At 34.2% G+C, this 18,350-nt stretch overlaps 2 protein-coding genes and 1 non-coding gene across 3 annotated transcripts in view; 2 read left to right on the top strand and 1 right to left on the bottom strand.

Annotated features, from left to right (window-relative positions):
* Positions 1–16,562, bottom strand: LOC117126712. The gene is made up of 3 exons (XM_033275599.1): positions 16,552–16,562; positions 340–1,844; positions 1–18 (listed from the first exon to the last, which is right to left on the bottom strand). The coding sequence occupies exons 2-3, from the start codon at positions 1,114–1,116 to the stop codon at positions 1–3; spliced, it is 795 nt and encodes a 264-aa protein (XP_033131490.1). The 5' UTR covers positions 1,117–1,844; positions 16,552–16,562.
* On the top strand, positions 9,327–9,433 carry LOC117129083. Its single transcript, XR_004452653.1, has one exon. It is a non-coding gene; the product is annotated as a small nucleolar RNA R71 (small nucleolar RNA).
* Positions 10,302–18,350, top strand: part of LOC103874380 — a 21,431-nt gene continuing 13,382 nt past the window's right edge. Inside the window, exons 1-2 of the mRNA XM_033275596.1 lie at positions 10,302–10,336; positions 18,193–18,314. Coding sequence (XP_033131487.1) covers positions 10,302–10,336; positions 18,193–18,314 — 157 coding nt within the window. The remainder of the gene's footprint in view (positions 10,337–18,192; positions 18,315–18,350) is intronic.

Genomic DNA, 18,350 nt, shown 5'->3' with positions numbered 1-18,350 from the left:
TCAGGTGGTAGGAATCTCCTGTGACAGTCAAACCAACATGTTTTCCTTCTGTGTTTTAGTTGGAAAGCATCAGTGTTATCTTGACAATATGGACATGATAGCATCCCATGCGTTGTCCATCCAGATAACATACCATATGCTGAAAAATCACTTATTGTCCATATAAGTACTGCCCGCATTTGAAAGTTTTCTTTACATGAAACATCGTATGTTTCAGCACCTTGAGCCCATAGTTGTTGCAACTCTTTCAGCACCTTGAGCCCATAGTTGTTGCAACTCATATATTAGTGGCTGAAGAAACACATCAAGTGATCTCTTAGGATGCTCTGGTCCGGGAACGAGAATGGAGAGAAACAAAAACTCTCGTCGCAAACACAAGTTTGGCGGTAAGTTGTATGGTGTAAGAATGACTGGCCATAGAGAATATTGTCTTCCACTCTTGCCAAATGGGCTGAAACCATCAGTACATAATCCAAGGTAGACATTTCTTTTCTCAAACGCAAAGTCGGGATATGTTGATTGGAAATGCTTCCACGCTTTTGCATCTGAAGGATGTCTAATCTTACCATTTGTTGAATGCTCTGCATGCCATCTCATTGGTTGCGCTGTGCGTTCAGACTGATACAACCTCTGCAACCTTTCCGTCAAAGGCAAATACCACATCCTTTTAAATGGCACTGGAACTCTTCCACTTGTATCTTTATAACGAGTCTTTCCACAAAATTTGCATGCAACCCGCTGTTCATCCGCCCTCCAATAAATCATGCAGTTATCGCTGCATACATCTATTACCTGATACAATAAACCAAGACCAGCTACCAGTTTCTGAACCTCGTAGTATGAACCAGGGGCTACATTATTCTCAGGTAGAATACCTTTTACAAAATCAGCAATCGCATCCACACAGTCTTCAGCCAAATTATAATCTGTTTTAATGCCCATCAGTCTTGTTGCAGATGATAAAGCTGAATGACCATCTCTGCAACCTTCGTACAAGAGTTGCTTTCCAGCATCCAACATATCATAAAATCTCATAGCTTCTGCATTGGGTAAATCTTCCCCTCTAAAATGATCATTTACCATCTGCTCAGTACCTACACGATAATCTACATCCATTCTAATTGGTTCTTTCTAACCTAACCGCAGGTTGAGGTTTGCTAGTACTACCATATTCATAATCAGTTTTTCCATGATGATACCAAATTTTGTAACTTCGGGTAAACCCATTCAAATATAGATGAGTCCAAACATCCCACTCTTTAATAATCTTTCTATTTTTACAATTAGAGCAAGGACATTTAAACATACCCGTTTTTGCTTCCGGTTATCGCTGAACTAACCCCATGAATTCGGTTATACCTCGTTGGTATTCTTCCGTAAGCAATCACGTGTTCGGATCCAAATGCGGTGATAATAATTTGAAGAAGACATGCTTTTTTCAATCAAATTCGTGTGTAAATATAATATGTGAGAGAGGATGAAGAAATGGCGTGAATGAAGAGGATGGGGGAGGGGGTGCGGGTATTTATAGATGAAATGCTGCCGACAGTACCGAGGAAATTCCGATGGAATACCGACGGCAACGGCTCTTTCCTCGGAATTTCCTTGGAATTTTTAAAATCTCCCAACGGCTCTCTAACGGCTATAATATATCCTCGGATATTCGTCGGTGTTTTCCGAGGAATATGATTTCCTTGGTATTTCATCGGTATATTCCTCGGAAATTCCGAGGAAACCCAAAACTTGGATTTCCTCGGTATTTCCTCGAAAATTTGTCGGAATATTCCGAAGATCTCATTTTCCGTCAGAATGTCCGTCAGAATTACACTGTTTTCTTATAGTGTCTATACTATTATTTATGAAGTGATATAGCTTATTTGTCATGATTTCCATGATTTTAGGTAATTTTGTTTATTTGTCATGTTTTTATTAGTTTTTAGCTTAGTCGTTTATTTATTAATATTTTTTAGCTGAATCACTAATTTATTAATTTTAAAAAATATCCGTAATAAAATTTATATATAATTAAAAACGAAATTTATTTAATAATTTTTAAATATGTATGTTATATTAAAATTCTTATTTTCTTATTTTCTTACTTGTCATATTTTATTAGGTTTTAAACTTTTATTTAGGTCATTGACTTATTATTAGTTTTTAACTGAGTATTTATTAATTTTCACAGAACCCGTAATGAATTTTATATATAATAAAGCACGCATTTTATTTTAATAATATTAAATTTATATGTTATATTAAATAATTAATTATAAACTAATATAATAAAATTGTGAAAATATATTTAAAAATTAAGAGAATTCTTATATATATTGTGTTGCTATCTGAAAAAAATATTTTTATTATAAAGTTACAAAACTAAGATATGAAACAGTTTATAATTAAATATCAGTCAAACAAAAATATTTATATAAAGATATTTTCTAAACTATTTCTATAAATATGAGTGTTTTAAAACTTTTAACACAGTAATAAATACATAGTTTGATGAAAGTTTTTTGGACATATATAAATAATTTCATGTTTGATTTAACTATTTAAAATCATAAATAATTACTTAACTTGTGACTGTGTTTAAAACAAGTTTTCTTGCTTTTAATTTAAACCAGTGTAGGTTTAATCCGTGAAACACTATAGCTTCAGTTGGTCGCCACTAGAAAAATGAAAAAATAAACAAAATAAAAAAATAAATTTCATTTGAAGAATTGAAAAAATATAAAAATATGAATTTTTGTTCAATTTGTTCATTATCAAAATTGCATAGGGAAATTTTTTTTCTTACAAATTCATTCTCCATGGGAAATTTAGAATAAAAAAGTGGAAACTACTTTTCAATAATTTGACTAAAATTTCAACATAACTGGTATAAATTTTGAGGAATAAAGAATTCACCATAATTTTTTTCCTTCAACATGTTCACCGGTTAGAGTTTTATAATGCCAATTTTTGGATTAATAAGACATAAAATAATAAGCAGTCCTAAGATGATTATGCCCGTATGTGCAGGCAAAACTCCTAGTTTCAAGTATGATCCGAGTCATTATAAATAATTTCTCTAAATAAAACGACTAAAACTTATGAATTAAAAGCGGCATGCATCGGGTGATTCTTTGTAAACAAATATCATGAAACAACTGCTAGAGAATATTCATTAAATATCATTCTTGAATTCAAACAACGTGATTATATTAACTTTCTCCTGAAGTGATAAACCCTATGTAATAGAATCCTAGAGACTAACTTACGTTGAATTTTGGATTCTAGACATTCAATACGATCGAGTTTTAGAGGTTCATGAAACTCTTAGAAATCAACTCCCCTTGGCTAAGATTATCTCTCTCATATAGGTTTGTTTCAGACATTTACATAATCCATTTGGTGCATTAAACAGCCTAGATATCATGAAAATGGTGTACAACCAAGTTCAAGCGTTAAGAAAAACCGAGTTCATAATTTTCCAATCTAACAAATCAATTTCATAAATCCATTATTCCTCTGTAACACTAAGCCTAACTTGTAGATTACTCAGGCGTAAAACCACCAACACAGAAAATCCTTGACTAAATCATCACAGCAAAAAAATATCTATAAATAAGGGGGTTCAAAAAGCTTCTATGGAGGCATAATATGAAATGGTCTTAGTCAAAACTTACAAATCTCGAGAAGAATGTAAAATCTAATTAAAAAAACACATCATAGAGGATGGCTGAAAGCAGCATATATATATGTCAAAATCACGTGAGAATCGAATTTTAGAGCCAACTAAATTGAAAATAAGGACAACTGCCCTTTTTCTCGTACTGAATAGGTACACAGACCAAGCTTCAGTAAAATGTTCAGATTTTACAGATGGCATCAGAAGTCTCACTACAAGAAAAAATACGATTTGCAAGAAAATTACAAAAAAATACCTTTTTCTCGCTAATCAGTACTCGCAAAAAAAAAGCTCACAACTTTCTTGCAAGGGAGAGAATATTTTCCCTCGCAAATTTGCTAGGGAATATTCTCTCACAAATTTTCTGTGGAACATATACTCCTCTTGAAAGTTAATCGCACTCAATTTTTTATCTTGTGTACAGAGCTGATCTCAATCCATGGAAGGAAAGTTTTACAGTCATTACTAAACTTATGACACATCTGCACAGTTCTGCATCCCTAATTTCTCACTTGCACCTAAAACATGTAAACTTGATAAATATCTGAAATAGTCTAAAAACATAATTTAACTTGATAAAACACGTAATTGTAAACAGGAAGAACCAGTAGAAATACAACATCATGAACAAGTAACAATCTTTGAGAGATGTATGATATATGGATCATGAACACATGAGACACTCTTCAATGGCTATGGATGAACATGGATAAACTCTAGAGGACAAACTCAGTTATTTGGAGCAAGGAACCAACGGCGAAGAATCTCACCACTTCACTTGGAGCTCGATGCCCATTCATGGTGAATGGAGTGCATGCTACATCTATCGACTTGTCAGGTTTTTGGCATTGATTGTAAGGATCTAGTCTCGATGACTCAAGATCCCGGGGCATGGCCTAAATTTTCCACTGAGCTAAAGGAGTTGATGAAGCTAAAGAATAGATTCCCTTAGTTCTCGATTGTATTTATTTCTCGTACTGAAATGTATCGTCTGATTCATTAGCTAAGATAGTAAGATCCTTTCCTAGTGACCTATACTACATTAGTTATTTTGTTCATGTCTGGTGCTCCAGACCAGTTCGAGTTTGAGTAATAGAATAACCGTTTGATGAGAAAAAAACTTAATAAAGACTCAAAAAGGTTAGAAACACTTACAAACACATTTTATCACCTTTTCAATGTGCTAGTTCGTCTTCATTAATATGAACAAAGAGTAAAACTGAATTAGTTTATTAGTGACAATTCACTTATCTTTTGTGTTTATAAATTCAGTTTATTTCCCCTAACACCAAACTCTTTCCCCTTCTGAATACCCAGAATTTATCACCACAATCAAATTTCCACGCCTATGTTATTGGAATCTTTGATTTGATTGTCGCAACTAATCTTGTAGTTGTGATATACTTTGGGTTTTATCGGTTTTAACCATGGTATAAGTCTATTTATCTCTACACTATTTATCTTTATACCTTGGTTTTTACCGGTTGTGATATACTTTGGTCTTTACATTATGTTTCGAGTCTGTTTTAATGTCTTTTCAGGTCTAGGTATGTTTTGGAGCATTATAGAGATTATGGAGCCATTTGGAGTTTTAAGTGAAGAAAACCCGAAGTGTTGAAGTCTTAGTCGATATTTTAAAGTAGTGTTGATCGATACTCCTTGTGTATTGGTCAATTATACGCTCAAATTACTATACTTGTGGATTGAATCCACATAGATTCTATGATTCACTGAATAGACTTATGTCTATAAGATTAAGCTAGACAATAAATAATATGAGGCAGTAAATAATAAGAAAGTACATAGGATTTGTAAACAATGGAAGAAGGCTTCTAGACTTAGGGTTTCATTCAGATTATCAGAACTCAAATCTAAAGATGCTAAGCTTTTTTTGAAGATCAATCCTAGAAATCAAATTCAATAAGCAAGTAATCTAGCTCTCACATGCATTTACTAATCTGATGTCTAAATCATGTGATTCTAACTCTTGTATGCGAATTCAGAAAAAGTGTCGATCGATGCTTCTTTCAGACGAGCGTTAAGATCTAATTCGATTTTTCACTAAGTTAGCTAAACCAGCTCTTGCATGCGCCTAACAACTTAGCTCAGCCGGATTCAGTTCTAGGAATAGACCATCCTATGGCGGGCGCCTAACTATCCTATCGTCATGTTTCTAGTTAATTACTCTAGAAACAAGCAATAATAACAATCATGTGAATGATTCAATATGATTACCCTAGCAGTTCTATAAATCGAAAGTTCATCAAAGCCATAGAAAATCCATAAATCTAACAGGTGATCTACTGAGACATGATTAGAGAAGACATAATCAAAGAAAGAATAGATATCATATAATCAAACCAAAAACAATGGAGTTCCAAGAGAACTCCAAAGGAGCTCCTCTCTTCTCTCCTAACTCTAAAACAAAGAATAAAAGAAAGCGTATCCGTCAACAATGGCTTAGAAAACATATATATATATATATATTATATAGGATTAGGTCATGTACTGGGGACTTTTGTAAATAAGGAAAACTTTGAGGTAAAGTTGCAACTCTCTCTCTCTCTCTCTCTCTCTCTCTCTCTCTCTCTCTCTCTCTCTCTCCTCATTACATGTCGCCCTTCAAGTATCTTCATAGCCCATGAGGCTCTCATCATGTTCTCCTTTGAATCTCGTTCGAAATGTCTTTCGTTTCGTTGCAATCGCAGTTTCCGTTAAGTTTTTATGAAGAAAACAAGTAAGGAGTTGTTTTCTTATAAAACTTAGAGTTAAACGCCGTGTCAAAAAGGGTTTACCCAAAACCATCAAATTTTCAACAAAATAAATTGAACTCTTCATTTCGTAAGACCAACATTATAAAAACATACTTTGGAGAAATCAACGATTTTCCGGAAAAGTCGTAAAAACACATTAGTCGTGAAACGGTTCGTAGCAACCTAAAACATGACAAATGACCATTTATGAATTGAAATAAGAACAGGCCCGGAATATAATGACGGTTTACTTGACTTGAATTAAAATAAGAATGGGCCCGTAACTGGCCCCGAACAGGCCTGTAGTATAATGTAAAGTTTCCAAGATAAACATGGATTTTGGAAAGATTTCCCCAAACAGATAAACTATAATCATGGCAAAAAAATAATAGACCGCCGGCCTTGGGGGCATATATAAAGAGAACCTGGGTGAAGAGGACAAGGGGACAGAATTTTTTTAGCAACTTTAGCACTTTCGTTTTTGTTATCGAACTAAGACTCAACTAGGTTTAAGGTTCTAGGTGGTTAGAACTAGAGAACTCACTGACAGCTCTTTCGGCCGAAGCTTTTACAAGATGTTATAACAATCACTACGCTCTTACACAGATTAGAAATAACATCATCCTCGCTTTTCTCTCGATTTCGTCTTTGCTTTCTTTTTCATTCATAATTTGATCACTTGTCGTTGGCTTCGTAGAAATTTGGATCCTCAAGAAAAAGTTGAGATTTCTTTACTTTTCTCTATTAACTAAAATTGACAGTGCGAATTTTGGTTCCCACGGAAGAGCCAATATATTATCTCCTTAAGCTGTTGGGACATCATTTTCTTCCTTCTTGCGCTGACCGATATGACACAATGCTGGTTGATATGCTCCAATTAAGCCTTTCATAGCGTCAGCTGTAATAATTAGAGATCGAATCCACATGGACTTGATTACACAATAGACTATAGGCTATCAGATTAAAGCTAGGCAACAAATAGAATGCATGAAAGACAGTAAAACTATGGAATAAAAGCACTATATCTAGGAAAATCAATCAGGTAATTTAGAATTGTAGTTAACAGATTCCAAGGTTTATGAAGAATAGTTGTGTAACTCAAATCACCGCAATCAATCAATCAGTTTTAGCAGTAGAAACTATTTATGTATAGATTCTAGAATCCTAAATTTCTCTGCGAATTCAAACAATTAAGAAAATAATTAAGATCATGTTTGATATGTTCACTAAATCCCTAAACAAAAATTTTTGGCGAATTGTTATTTAGCTCATAAAGATTATTTAAGGCAATCAATAACATTGTCGTGTCTACCAATTATCCTATGTTCTAGATTATCAAGGTTGTTAATCCAAATCTAGCATTGAAAACAATCAAGATGAAGAATAAAAGATAAACCGTAACAAATATAAATATGAATCCTTGCTACTGTCAAGTTTATGATAACGTTCCACAGAGTATGGTATGAGATTGGAACATAACGTCTTGCTATAGAGTATGGTATGAGATTTACGCTCAATCCAAGATCAACCAGAGAGCACAAGAAGACTGTTCTCCCAATCTGCAACGAGAGAACAAACTTGCCCGGATCACCCAGTTTCCTGATTGTCTTGTTCTGAAGCACTGCGCTGCATTTCTTAGAAACGATCATGAAATCACTGTCCTCCGATATTTTCACGAAGATCAATCCCTTCATCAGGCTGCGCATATAAAGCATCATTTGGATCGCATCAATCAAGGGAAGCTTGATGGTCAAGTCTTCCAGCATCTTCTTGCATTTCATCTCCTCTCGATCCTTACGAGTAGCTTTTGCCGGAACAGGATATGGCACCTTGGGTGTGTATTTGCAAACAGGAACAGGCTCAGTGCGTGGTTGAACAACCTCAGCAGGCTGTTCTGTTTTAGAAGGATCAACCTCGACAGACTGTTCCGTATCGTTATCAGCGTCTGGAGCATCTGAAGGCGATTGCTCTGACTCTTTATGTTTCCCTTATTCGGCTGCTGTGAACTTCTTCGGTACTGGATCAGTCAGTTGTCTCCCACTCCTCAACCCAACTTTATTGCACTCCTTAGGCTTTTTGTCTATCTTTCCAGGAAGCCTGCCTTGCTGCCTCTTAACACTCTTGGCAGTTTGAGCAATCTGAACATCCATCCACCTCATGTGGCTGGCGACATTGTCGTACTTGGTACTCAGGTCGTTGAACATGTTATTCATCCTGGCGTTGATGTCCGTTGTTACTTGATTCAGTGCCATGCCTTGAACCTGCTGACCTTGCAAGCGCTGCTGCATCATCATGGCTAGGCTTTTCAGCTCATCCTGCGGAGCAGTCTGCGGGTTTTTTACACTTTGAAGTTCTGACGTTGATTTCCTGAGTTGCTGAGTACAAATGTTCGTCCTGAGAAGTTTTGAGGGTAGGACTTCTGATATCCCATGTTTTATGCCCTGTCAGGATTGTCTGCTTTGGTGTTGTGACCAAACAAATGTGGATTGTTCCTGACGTTAGGGTTTGGGTGATAGTTGTTAAACTGCCATCCTCGCCCATTGACAAAACTCACATCTTGATGGTCCTCTGCGGGCTTATCAGTATCCAATGCAGTGTCCTTGACGCTCTGCTCTAATAATGAATCTTCCATGACGAAAATCAGATTCTGATTGCTCATAATCAACTGGTCCATCTTGGCTGATAGCTCATCCATCCTTGAAGTGCCGACACTGCTGACCTTCATGGAGCGGTCAGTGTCTGTGTTCTTATTAGCTGAGCTTGCAGCCATATTCTCGATTAGTGCGAAAGCTCCTTCAGTCGTCAGAGTCATGAAATCTCCATTACTCGAGGAGTCGAGTTAATTTTGCGCTTCTAAGATTTCTCCATCATAGAATACTCCCAAAAGGTATTCGTTGTCGAACCCATGGTGAGATCATTCCCTACGGTAGGTGTTGAAGCGCTCCCATGCATCATAGAACGGTTCATCATGGATCTGTTTAAACGTGGAGATCTTGTTCCTCAAGGCAGCAGTCTTTGCCTTCGTGTACAAGTTTCTCAGAAAGGCTGATCGGACCTTCTCCCATGTAGTCAGAGAGCCAGTCGGGAGAGAATCAAACCATCTAGCGGCCTTCCCGTCAAGTGAAAATGGGAAAAATGTGCACTTAATGTAGTCTGGTGGCACACCATTCGCTTGAGTAAATCCGCAAACCCTTTCAAAGTTCTCAATATGGTCCACTGGTATTTCAGACGGGAGACCATTGAACATCTTCCTCTGCACTAAGGTGATGAAAGCGGGTTTAATCTCGAAGTCTTGCATCTGACATGGAGGAAGGTTCATGGTAGAGCGAGTAGTAGGGAATTTTCGAGGTAGGTTGACTTCTCCTATCGGAACGCCTTGTTGTTGTTGCTGCTGTGCGGCGAGTTCAGCTGCAGCCTGAGCGGCTTGTTCGCGTGCGTTCATTGTTTGCTGCATTTGCTGCTGCATGAGTGCCATATCTGCAGCGAGATCGTCTTGAGTATCGTGATCACCCATTGTGGTGTTCATCGGTCTTGGTTGTTGTCTGTTCGTTCGTTCTAATCTTGCGAGTTCTTCAATGCTGAGCGTATGTAATGGTCCTTGTGCGTTTCTCCCATTATGTCTACTGGTCATACACCTTGATCATTAGCTGCAACAGGAAGATTAGAGCAAGTTAGATATCTTAGACTGAATATTGAACATAAAAATAAAGGTAAAAGATCTGATCCCCACCGCAATGGCGCCAAAACTTGATACGCTGAAAATGAATCCTTGCTACTGTCAAGCTTAACAATTGTAATTGTAATATTTGAGATTCAATCCAGAGGACCAGTTCAAAATTTATTCCTATGAGTTCAATACTAAGTTAAAAACAATTATGGGTTTTGATTTCAATGATGACATAGGAAACAAGTAACAAGAGGTTGTATTCGATTTAAACAAGAAGCCAGCCTAGGGTAATTCATTGGGTGCTGATATTGAGCCAAACAATTATTCAAGCGCGTTAGGATACAATCTAGAACTCGGATCACTCAACTGGGACAGCCCAATGTCGTGGTGCTGTTCCCTTTGCGAATCGATCTTGCTACCTCAGCTTTCGCTTGGAACAAGATGCGATGGCAAGGCTTAGAGATCACGTCCGATAAGTTCACTCAACACCCTAATATCTACTTTCTCTATCTAGGGTTGCTAAGCTCATTCATATGATGTCAAGTTATCTTCCACACGGTTAGTGAGTTGATTAAACTTAAGTTCGAACATTAGGTGATCAATTTAATGCAAGCAATAATAGTTATATGAATGAAGACACAAGGAAATCACTTATATATGTTTAGCTCATGTAATAAACACCCTAATACCTTAAGTGAGCTAGCCGACTACTCAATCATGATGCAAGACATCAAAAACATGATTTCTGAATAATACTGCATAAGAAATAGAATAAGAAACAAAGGGTTCAGGATGATGAAAATATGTTAAAAAATATGAAGATTAAAATATGTTGAAAGAGAATGATTTTTTTTTTACGATCCATTTGATAGTAGTTATCGATCGTATTGTATTAATATTTTTTGAAGTTGTTTAGTTCAAAGTGGAATAGCATAAGTAGTTGTGAATAATCGATTCAATAAAAGTAGAATAAAAAGCCGATAGTCGTAACAAAGTTAATTTAGTTGGAATCTAAAATATTTATTCGTTAATTTTTATCGAGGCTATTTCTTCGTTAAGTTTTATCAAGATTATCGATAATATTTTATATTTTGTGTGGATTTGTAAGAGAGCATCATAATATGTTCTTTATATTGACTTTGCATTTTATTAATAAAATAAATATTATTTAAAATTTGTTCAGGATTCTTATGTTTTAATTAAGCAACATTATTTTTGAAGTTAGTTTCTAAATTTTATCGGGTTGTGAATGTTTGGTTGCAACCAGTATTTAACATGATGCTTTTGCGATGGATGTAATTGCAAGTTTTCGTACCGGAGATTGTAGGCATGAAATTGTTATTTTTGACATTGTTATCGTAGGCATGACATTGTTACTTTCACAACATTTGTCCAAAATTCATAACCATTAACCTTTTATGTCTAAGTTGTAATCTTCTTTCTTTGACAACACCTAAGTTGTAATCCGAGATTAGTATTTGTTAACAAAGTTCGAATAATCTTTATAAATTTAGTTGTTTTGTATAAAATATGGTATTACAATAATATTTATAATTGTTTTACTTAAAAGATTAACTAATTTGAAATCTAGAATAAAATTGTGTAAATTCTAAGATAAACTTGATTTATTTTAACAAATATCTCAAACAATCATTTATATAATTCTGATCAATACTTTAATTGTATTTTATGTTTACTAAATACTATATTAAGCTATGTGACTGATCTTTCTATCTGTAATAATATTCGAGAATTCTGAATTCTACAACATCACAAAAAAAATCTGAAGAAGTATCACATATCACAAAAGAATCTGAAGAAGTATCACATACAATAGTAACCATATTTCAAATATTATAGTTTCAACTCATAATGTTACTAAGTTAAATGACCACATTCTATTTCAAATATTTGATCAAGTTTTATAATCAGTTAACAGCTTTTCTGATAGTATTATCAACATTCATCACTTAACTTGAATCAAGCTACAAATAAATAAAAGAAATTATATATATATATATATATATATATATATATATATAATGTTAGTTTTTGTTTATATTATTATTACCAACTATTTTATTCAATAACAATTTGCATTATACCTAAACCTAAAACCAAATCTTAGATATCTCTTAATTCCTTGTCCTCTTACTCCTAAATAATCAACATTATATTTTGAAACATTATCTAAAAAGGTTTTTATTGTTAGACATGTTTCTTCCATTGATATAATAATGAGTCAATGATTTTTGTATCACAGATTAACATGAAACTTGATTTTAATCATGTTGTTTTCTTCTGTCTGCCAATAATATGCCAACAATAGGTTAAAAAATGGATGATATGTCTTCAATCAAAGTAACGCACTACTGCGAGAGGAACTCTTAAATAGGAAAGACACTGTTAAAAAACGGCAGCCTGATATGAGATGATAAATCGTTTTTGCTTACGTTATGTGAATCGTCGTCTGAGGGAACCTCTTGATTGTTGCATCATCTCTCATTCCATATTTATTCAAAGAATCTTATAATTCTCTATCGGAATGTATTTGCACAAACGTTCTGGTCAAAAGCAAAGGTTTCAGACTCTTGCTTATATATATGTGATGGTAAAGAAGAAAAGAGCTTAGTAGAAATATGGCCAATCCTTAGTTTAGGTCGTCATATGTGATTGGTTCATTGTTGTTTGCATCTATGTTTGCATACACTGTTTCTCAAAGAAATCTCAAGTCTTGAATGCTATACTTAGTATTAAACTTCTTCTGATCTAACCTCTTCTACCGAGGGTTTCCAGCTCTTTGGCCAATTCCATTGATTGTTAATTAAACTTGCCTTGCATCCGAATGTGCACCCTATTTAAGAAACAATTGGCTGAGATTCATTTGACAGCTAGCTAATCTGATACATCAAAGGTGTTAGGAGAGAGTCCAATATCAGTCTGACTGAGTGTGTAGAGATTATAACATTTTTGTATCCCAGGAGTGTTGGCTTTGGTCACTTCCACAAGAAGCTCGTATAAGCATTCTGTCACCAACCTTGATACCAAATGAAGACATTTACAGTGTCACATTCACAGAGAAATTAAAACAACAAAATAAAAAAATCTTATTATTTTGTACTACTCAATAGCAGGAAGAATAAAGCAAATTCAACTAGACTATTAACACCTCGAGACTAAGTACAACCTTGAAAATGATAGATAGATTTGAAACAAAAATCAAGAATCTTAATAAGATGATAACCCTAAAAAGGTCTGATTAATATCAGAGAGAGTAAGAGAGATTTGGAGCTTCCGAAGTGTGAGAGCCGTGAAAGATAAATCATTTAGTTTTTAGATGCTGAAACATACCTCCATAGCCAAACATTCTTCTTCTGGTCCTCGACGGACACAATGTGCAGCACCCCACCGTTCAAAGTATTAGACTGTTAGTGATGTGTGATAACAGGCCTCATGAACAGACTTTAAGATCCTTGAATCATATAGACACTTTAGTTGGCTTATCAATCTTTCTTGATTGTGAAAGTCCTTGCAGGAGGTTCTGGTGTACCTCTGTGATCAATGCAAGCTAGCGAATCAAATCAAACACAAAGAATCAATAAATCATAGTTGGGAAATATGAATAAATAAAAAAGAAGGAAAAAAACTTATCAATATCAAAGACACGTTAATATCCCTGGATGAAACCCAACACTTTCTAATCATAGGGATGAGTGATGTGATCCATCGAAGGTCTTATTTATAGGAGAAGATTTCTTCTGTAACCATGGAGGAAGAAGGGGTATTGAATGCATGGTAGTGGAAGCCAATCGTTCTTCTTGGTTTAAGTGAATGCATCAAGAATTAAGTAATGTAAAAGGGTCATTAATTACATTGATTGAATTCTAGCCTGAGACGTTACTAAGTCGGTTCTCAGATGCTCTGTGTCGGTTCGAATCTGCTAGAGTTGCCTGTGCGAAACCGTCAACGTTAAACTTATACTTCACTTTCACGCGATTAAGTACATGTTAATGATTTCATTCAATCTGAGCAGCTCACTGCTTGCTCATCCTTTCATCTTCCATTGCTTCATTAACAATTTCATTCAGTTATATATGCATCTATGCATCCATAGTGAATCCTCGCCGCAGCTCATCGTTTCTTAATCTGCCTTTCTAACCATATCACTCTAAAAACTGCATCAAAATTGCAGAAACCATGAACCTATATATATACCCTGGATTCCGAGTTCTAGATTCATATACCCTGCAAATTCATATCGTTTATTGATATACCTGTGAACACGCGACTGGTTGGTATTTTTTTGGGTTGAACTAAAGCTTTGCAAATAAAGTTTAAAGCTTTATTATTATTTTTTTTGTGTGATTTTTCTTCTTTCTGTAACTGCAAAAGGTTCTTCATTCTTTGTATACCTTGCCACGCTTATGTAAGTTGTATAACTGATTGCTTTAGCTAAGATGTTATCTTATACTTTTCTTCTCTTTGTTTTCTGTTTCTTTTTGTGTAAATCTAATTGATATAAATGTTCTGCTTGGACATGTAGATTGGTTTTTTGACTGGTGCTTCAAGCCTTGAAGATATACCTCTGGTATACTGACTTCTCTTTTATCAAAATTTACTCTTCTAAAAGGATGAAAGCAGGTAACTAAATTCTTTAGCTTTTGAATTTTTTTAGTTGGTGAATCCTTTACTGGTTTCTGCTTTGTAGCTTTCAAACTGTTTTTGATGGTCGTTACATGTTTTTAGATCTTGCAGTTTCAATTTTCAGACAATGATCATACCGTTGGAAGCTCGATAGAGATCCGGAAGATGAAGAGCAAAAGATCCCAGAAATTAGAAAGAACGATAACAACTGGTGTGAGTTATTCTATGATACAAGAACCGGCAACTAATGGGCTCAAGAGAATGATGGAAACCATTCTCATGGAGATTCTAATGAGGCTGGAAAGAAGCTATGGGTTGATAACATCAATGCTAACAGTGGTTCTCTTAGACAGATTATCATGTGTTTTATATGGACAAGAATGAGTCTGTGAATTTTTTGAGATTGTAGTTTGTTACAAGGATAACTATTATCATGTCTTGAAGGACATATATGTCAATAAAGGCATGCCGGTCCAGGAGAAGTTCTTCTTGGTGTGAAAGGTCTGTGAAATATATGTCAAACTCAACCATTGTGAGTCGGTATATGAAAGCAGACAAAGGAATTATAAACTAAGTCCTCATAAGACAGAAACGGTAAGGTTGATGATGGTGGGCTTTGTAGTGATCTTAAGATAAACAGAGATGTCGAGGAATCTCCAAGAGAATATTTAGATGATGCTGAATGTTCTAGCCATTGCAATCAAGAGGACTTGATTGTGACAAGAGAAGCCAAGGACTTGCCAACTGCATTCACTCCATCTGAAATTCTTCATAATATAAATCTGATGAGATTTCAAATTACGAAGTGGCTACATCGGAGAATTGTCTAAATGAATCTAAAAATCTGGGAGATATTCTGTCATGGGAAGATGAACAAGAACCTCTTAACAACAACAAGAGCGATAGACGTGAAGAAAAATCTCCACCTCACATATAATTATACTTGATATGATTCATTGGTCATTAGTTTGGAACTTCATATGTTACAGATAATGTATACACATATCTAAAGGTTTCTCTTTTCTGTCTCGAGAGTGTGTTTGTTGTTGTTGTTGTCTCCGTACGTATAGTAACTGCATCTTTGTCTGACCCTGTCTTTGTCAGTGAATGAATCATGAGTCTTCTGGGACTTAGACGAATTTGAGATCCCTTAAGAACTCAATGCTGCTCAAGTCCTGGAGAGGATCAGACAGATTATGTTGGTCTTCGTGGTCATGCCTCTATAAAACAATACAGTAAATCTAGGATTTACAATGGCTTGAATGAAAATATAGAAATCAATGGCAAGAGATCCATCTATGTTCCTATAATCAGATACCTTCCCGATCACAGTGAAAGAATCTATAAGCATGCAAAAGTAAGACAAAGGAAAAGGTGACAAAGCAAGCTAGACAAAAACAAGCAAGCAAGAGCAACAGGGTACAGAAAACAGGGAAGCTAGACTTCATTGCAAGACCTGCAAACCACCGACATAAATCATTTCTGGATTGATTCTCTGATCCATAACCGGACCGTTAGTGAAGGTTGGGCCTTTGCATGGAAAGCCGATAAGTTAGAAGGAAAGTGAGGAGACGAAACAGCTCGGCTCTCAAGATTATCAAGTCTTCTGAGTCAATTGCTTAGCTAGCGGAGGGAGATTCGAATAGAGGAGATCCTCTTCTTGACCCCCAAAAAATTGTAGATACAATTATAATGTTTACATTAAGGTTTAAGTTTTTACGAGGAAATGTTATATATGCTGTTCATAGAAAATAATTACAGACTGCTAACAATTATCAAAACACATATACTTAAAACGTATAAACACATATAACGATTTTACATTAAATTCTCAACCTTATCAGCACAACATATTTATTTGTTTTTAAAATATAGAACTTCAAAATTTTGCATTTATCAAAATAAAATAAATTAATATAAAAACTAAAAACTATCAGAAAAATTAGGTTGACATCTTAGTTAAAATTCTCAAAATATATTTTTAAAATTTAATAAATCTTAAAATACCAAACTTCCATATATTAAAAATATGAAAATCAGTATCAAAATAACTATAAATAAATATCGTTAAGGAAATGAATATTGCACCTGATATGTTATGTGTAATATGTAGGTATCCATATTGGTGCTAATTACCGGGTTGAATTTCCTTCAAATATTTCCCACTGATTAACGAGCCATTCATTTAGCGTATGACATTTTATAATTACCTGGTTGACTAACAAATATCCTTGGCCATGTATGTAACTTAATAATTTAGTCTACTGCTTTCTTCGTAATAAATAACTATAAAGTAAATCATATATGTGAATTTACTGATCATGATTTTCCACAAATAATCAAGGGAAAACCTATAGAGTTAACTAATCTAGACTTAGTGTTTATCGTTGAGGAGTGAAGCGAGGTAGGATTTTTGGAATATAAAATTTAAGATTCCAATAAATATATAAATAAATACCTAAAAAATATATAAATTTTTTTTTTAAAATAGTTTTAAATATAATTTTTGATTTTCAAAATGAAAATTTGAAAAAAAATTCAAATAAATTTCAAAACAACAAAATTTAAAAAAGAATTTATAGAAAAAAAAAAGAATTTATAAAAAGTTCGAATTTGAAAAAATATAATTCGAAAACATAAATTTTTTTATTTAAATAATGATTTATTATATATATATACAGAAAACAAGGATATAAGAGTCTTTTGCCACTTAATGAAGAAGATATTTTTGAAAATGTCCATTTATTAATAGTAAAGATGAAAAGTGATATCATAAATTGGTAAACATGAAATTACCCCAATAATCAAACCATTTCATACACATCTCATACTATTAAATTGTCGGTGACAATAACAAATTTCATTACCGATTTTTGCTACTAAGGCCACCAGTATTTTAAAAATAAACCACCCTCACAATCTGTCGAACTCACACCCACATAAATTTCTCCTACATTTGTTCAATGGCAATCACCTTCTCACGAACAACGTTTTCAAAATCTTAGAACATTTACACAACTATTACATCCAAATGCAAACTCAACGTACAGATAAAAATAAAATTAGCTAACAAAATATAGTATACCTCAAAAAAAAAAAATACACCATATCCCGCGTGTAACACGGACCGACCCTAGTATATATATATATATATATATATATATATATATATATATATATATATATATATATATATATATATATATGTTGGGTGTAATAGATTAATAATCATGAAAATAAATTAAGTTTCTGTACATATTTGATATTTCGAAATCTAACATCATGTCAAAATTTATTAATGTACATCTTAAAATCAATTCACAATAAATAATGAAAAATTGACGATTCTGTAATTACTTAAGTATACAAGTTGACTTGTATTATTTTACGTGGAACCATTAATGGAGAAATTTTTTCAAACGGTAACGTTTCGATGAGCCGTTCTGCGTGATCAGGAGGGTTTGTAAGTCTATCGCGAGAATAATGGCTTTGGCACTGGACTTGGATGTGAATTACTTTGATACACCTGATATGCTGGGAAATCCAATTGCAGATATGATATTGTTTCACTATGAAGGTGATTCGTTTTCTAATCACATTAGCTTTGTATGTC

The sequence above is a fragment of the Brassica rapa genome, chromosome A01, assembly GCF_000309985.2.
Source record: "Brassica rapa cultivar Chiifu-401-42 chromosome A01, CAAS_Brap_v3.01, whole genome shotgun sequence".
NCBI classification, from domain to species: Eukaryota; Viridiplantae; Streptophyta; class Magnoliopsida; order Brassicales; family Brassicaceae; genus Brassica; species Brassica rapa.
The sequence above is the reverse complement of the archived record's forward strand: the minus strand, read 5'-3'. Positions and strand labels throughout refer to the sequence as shown.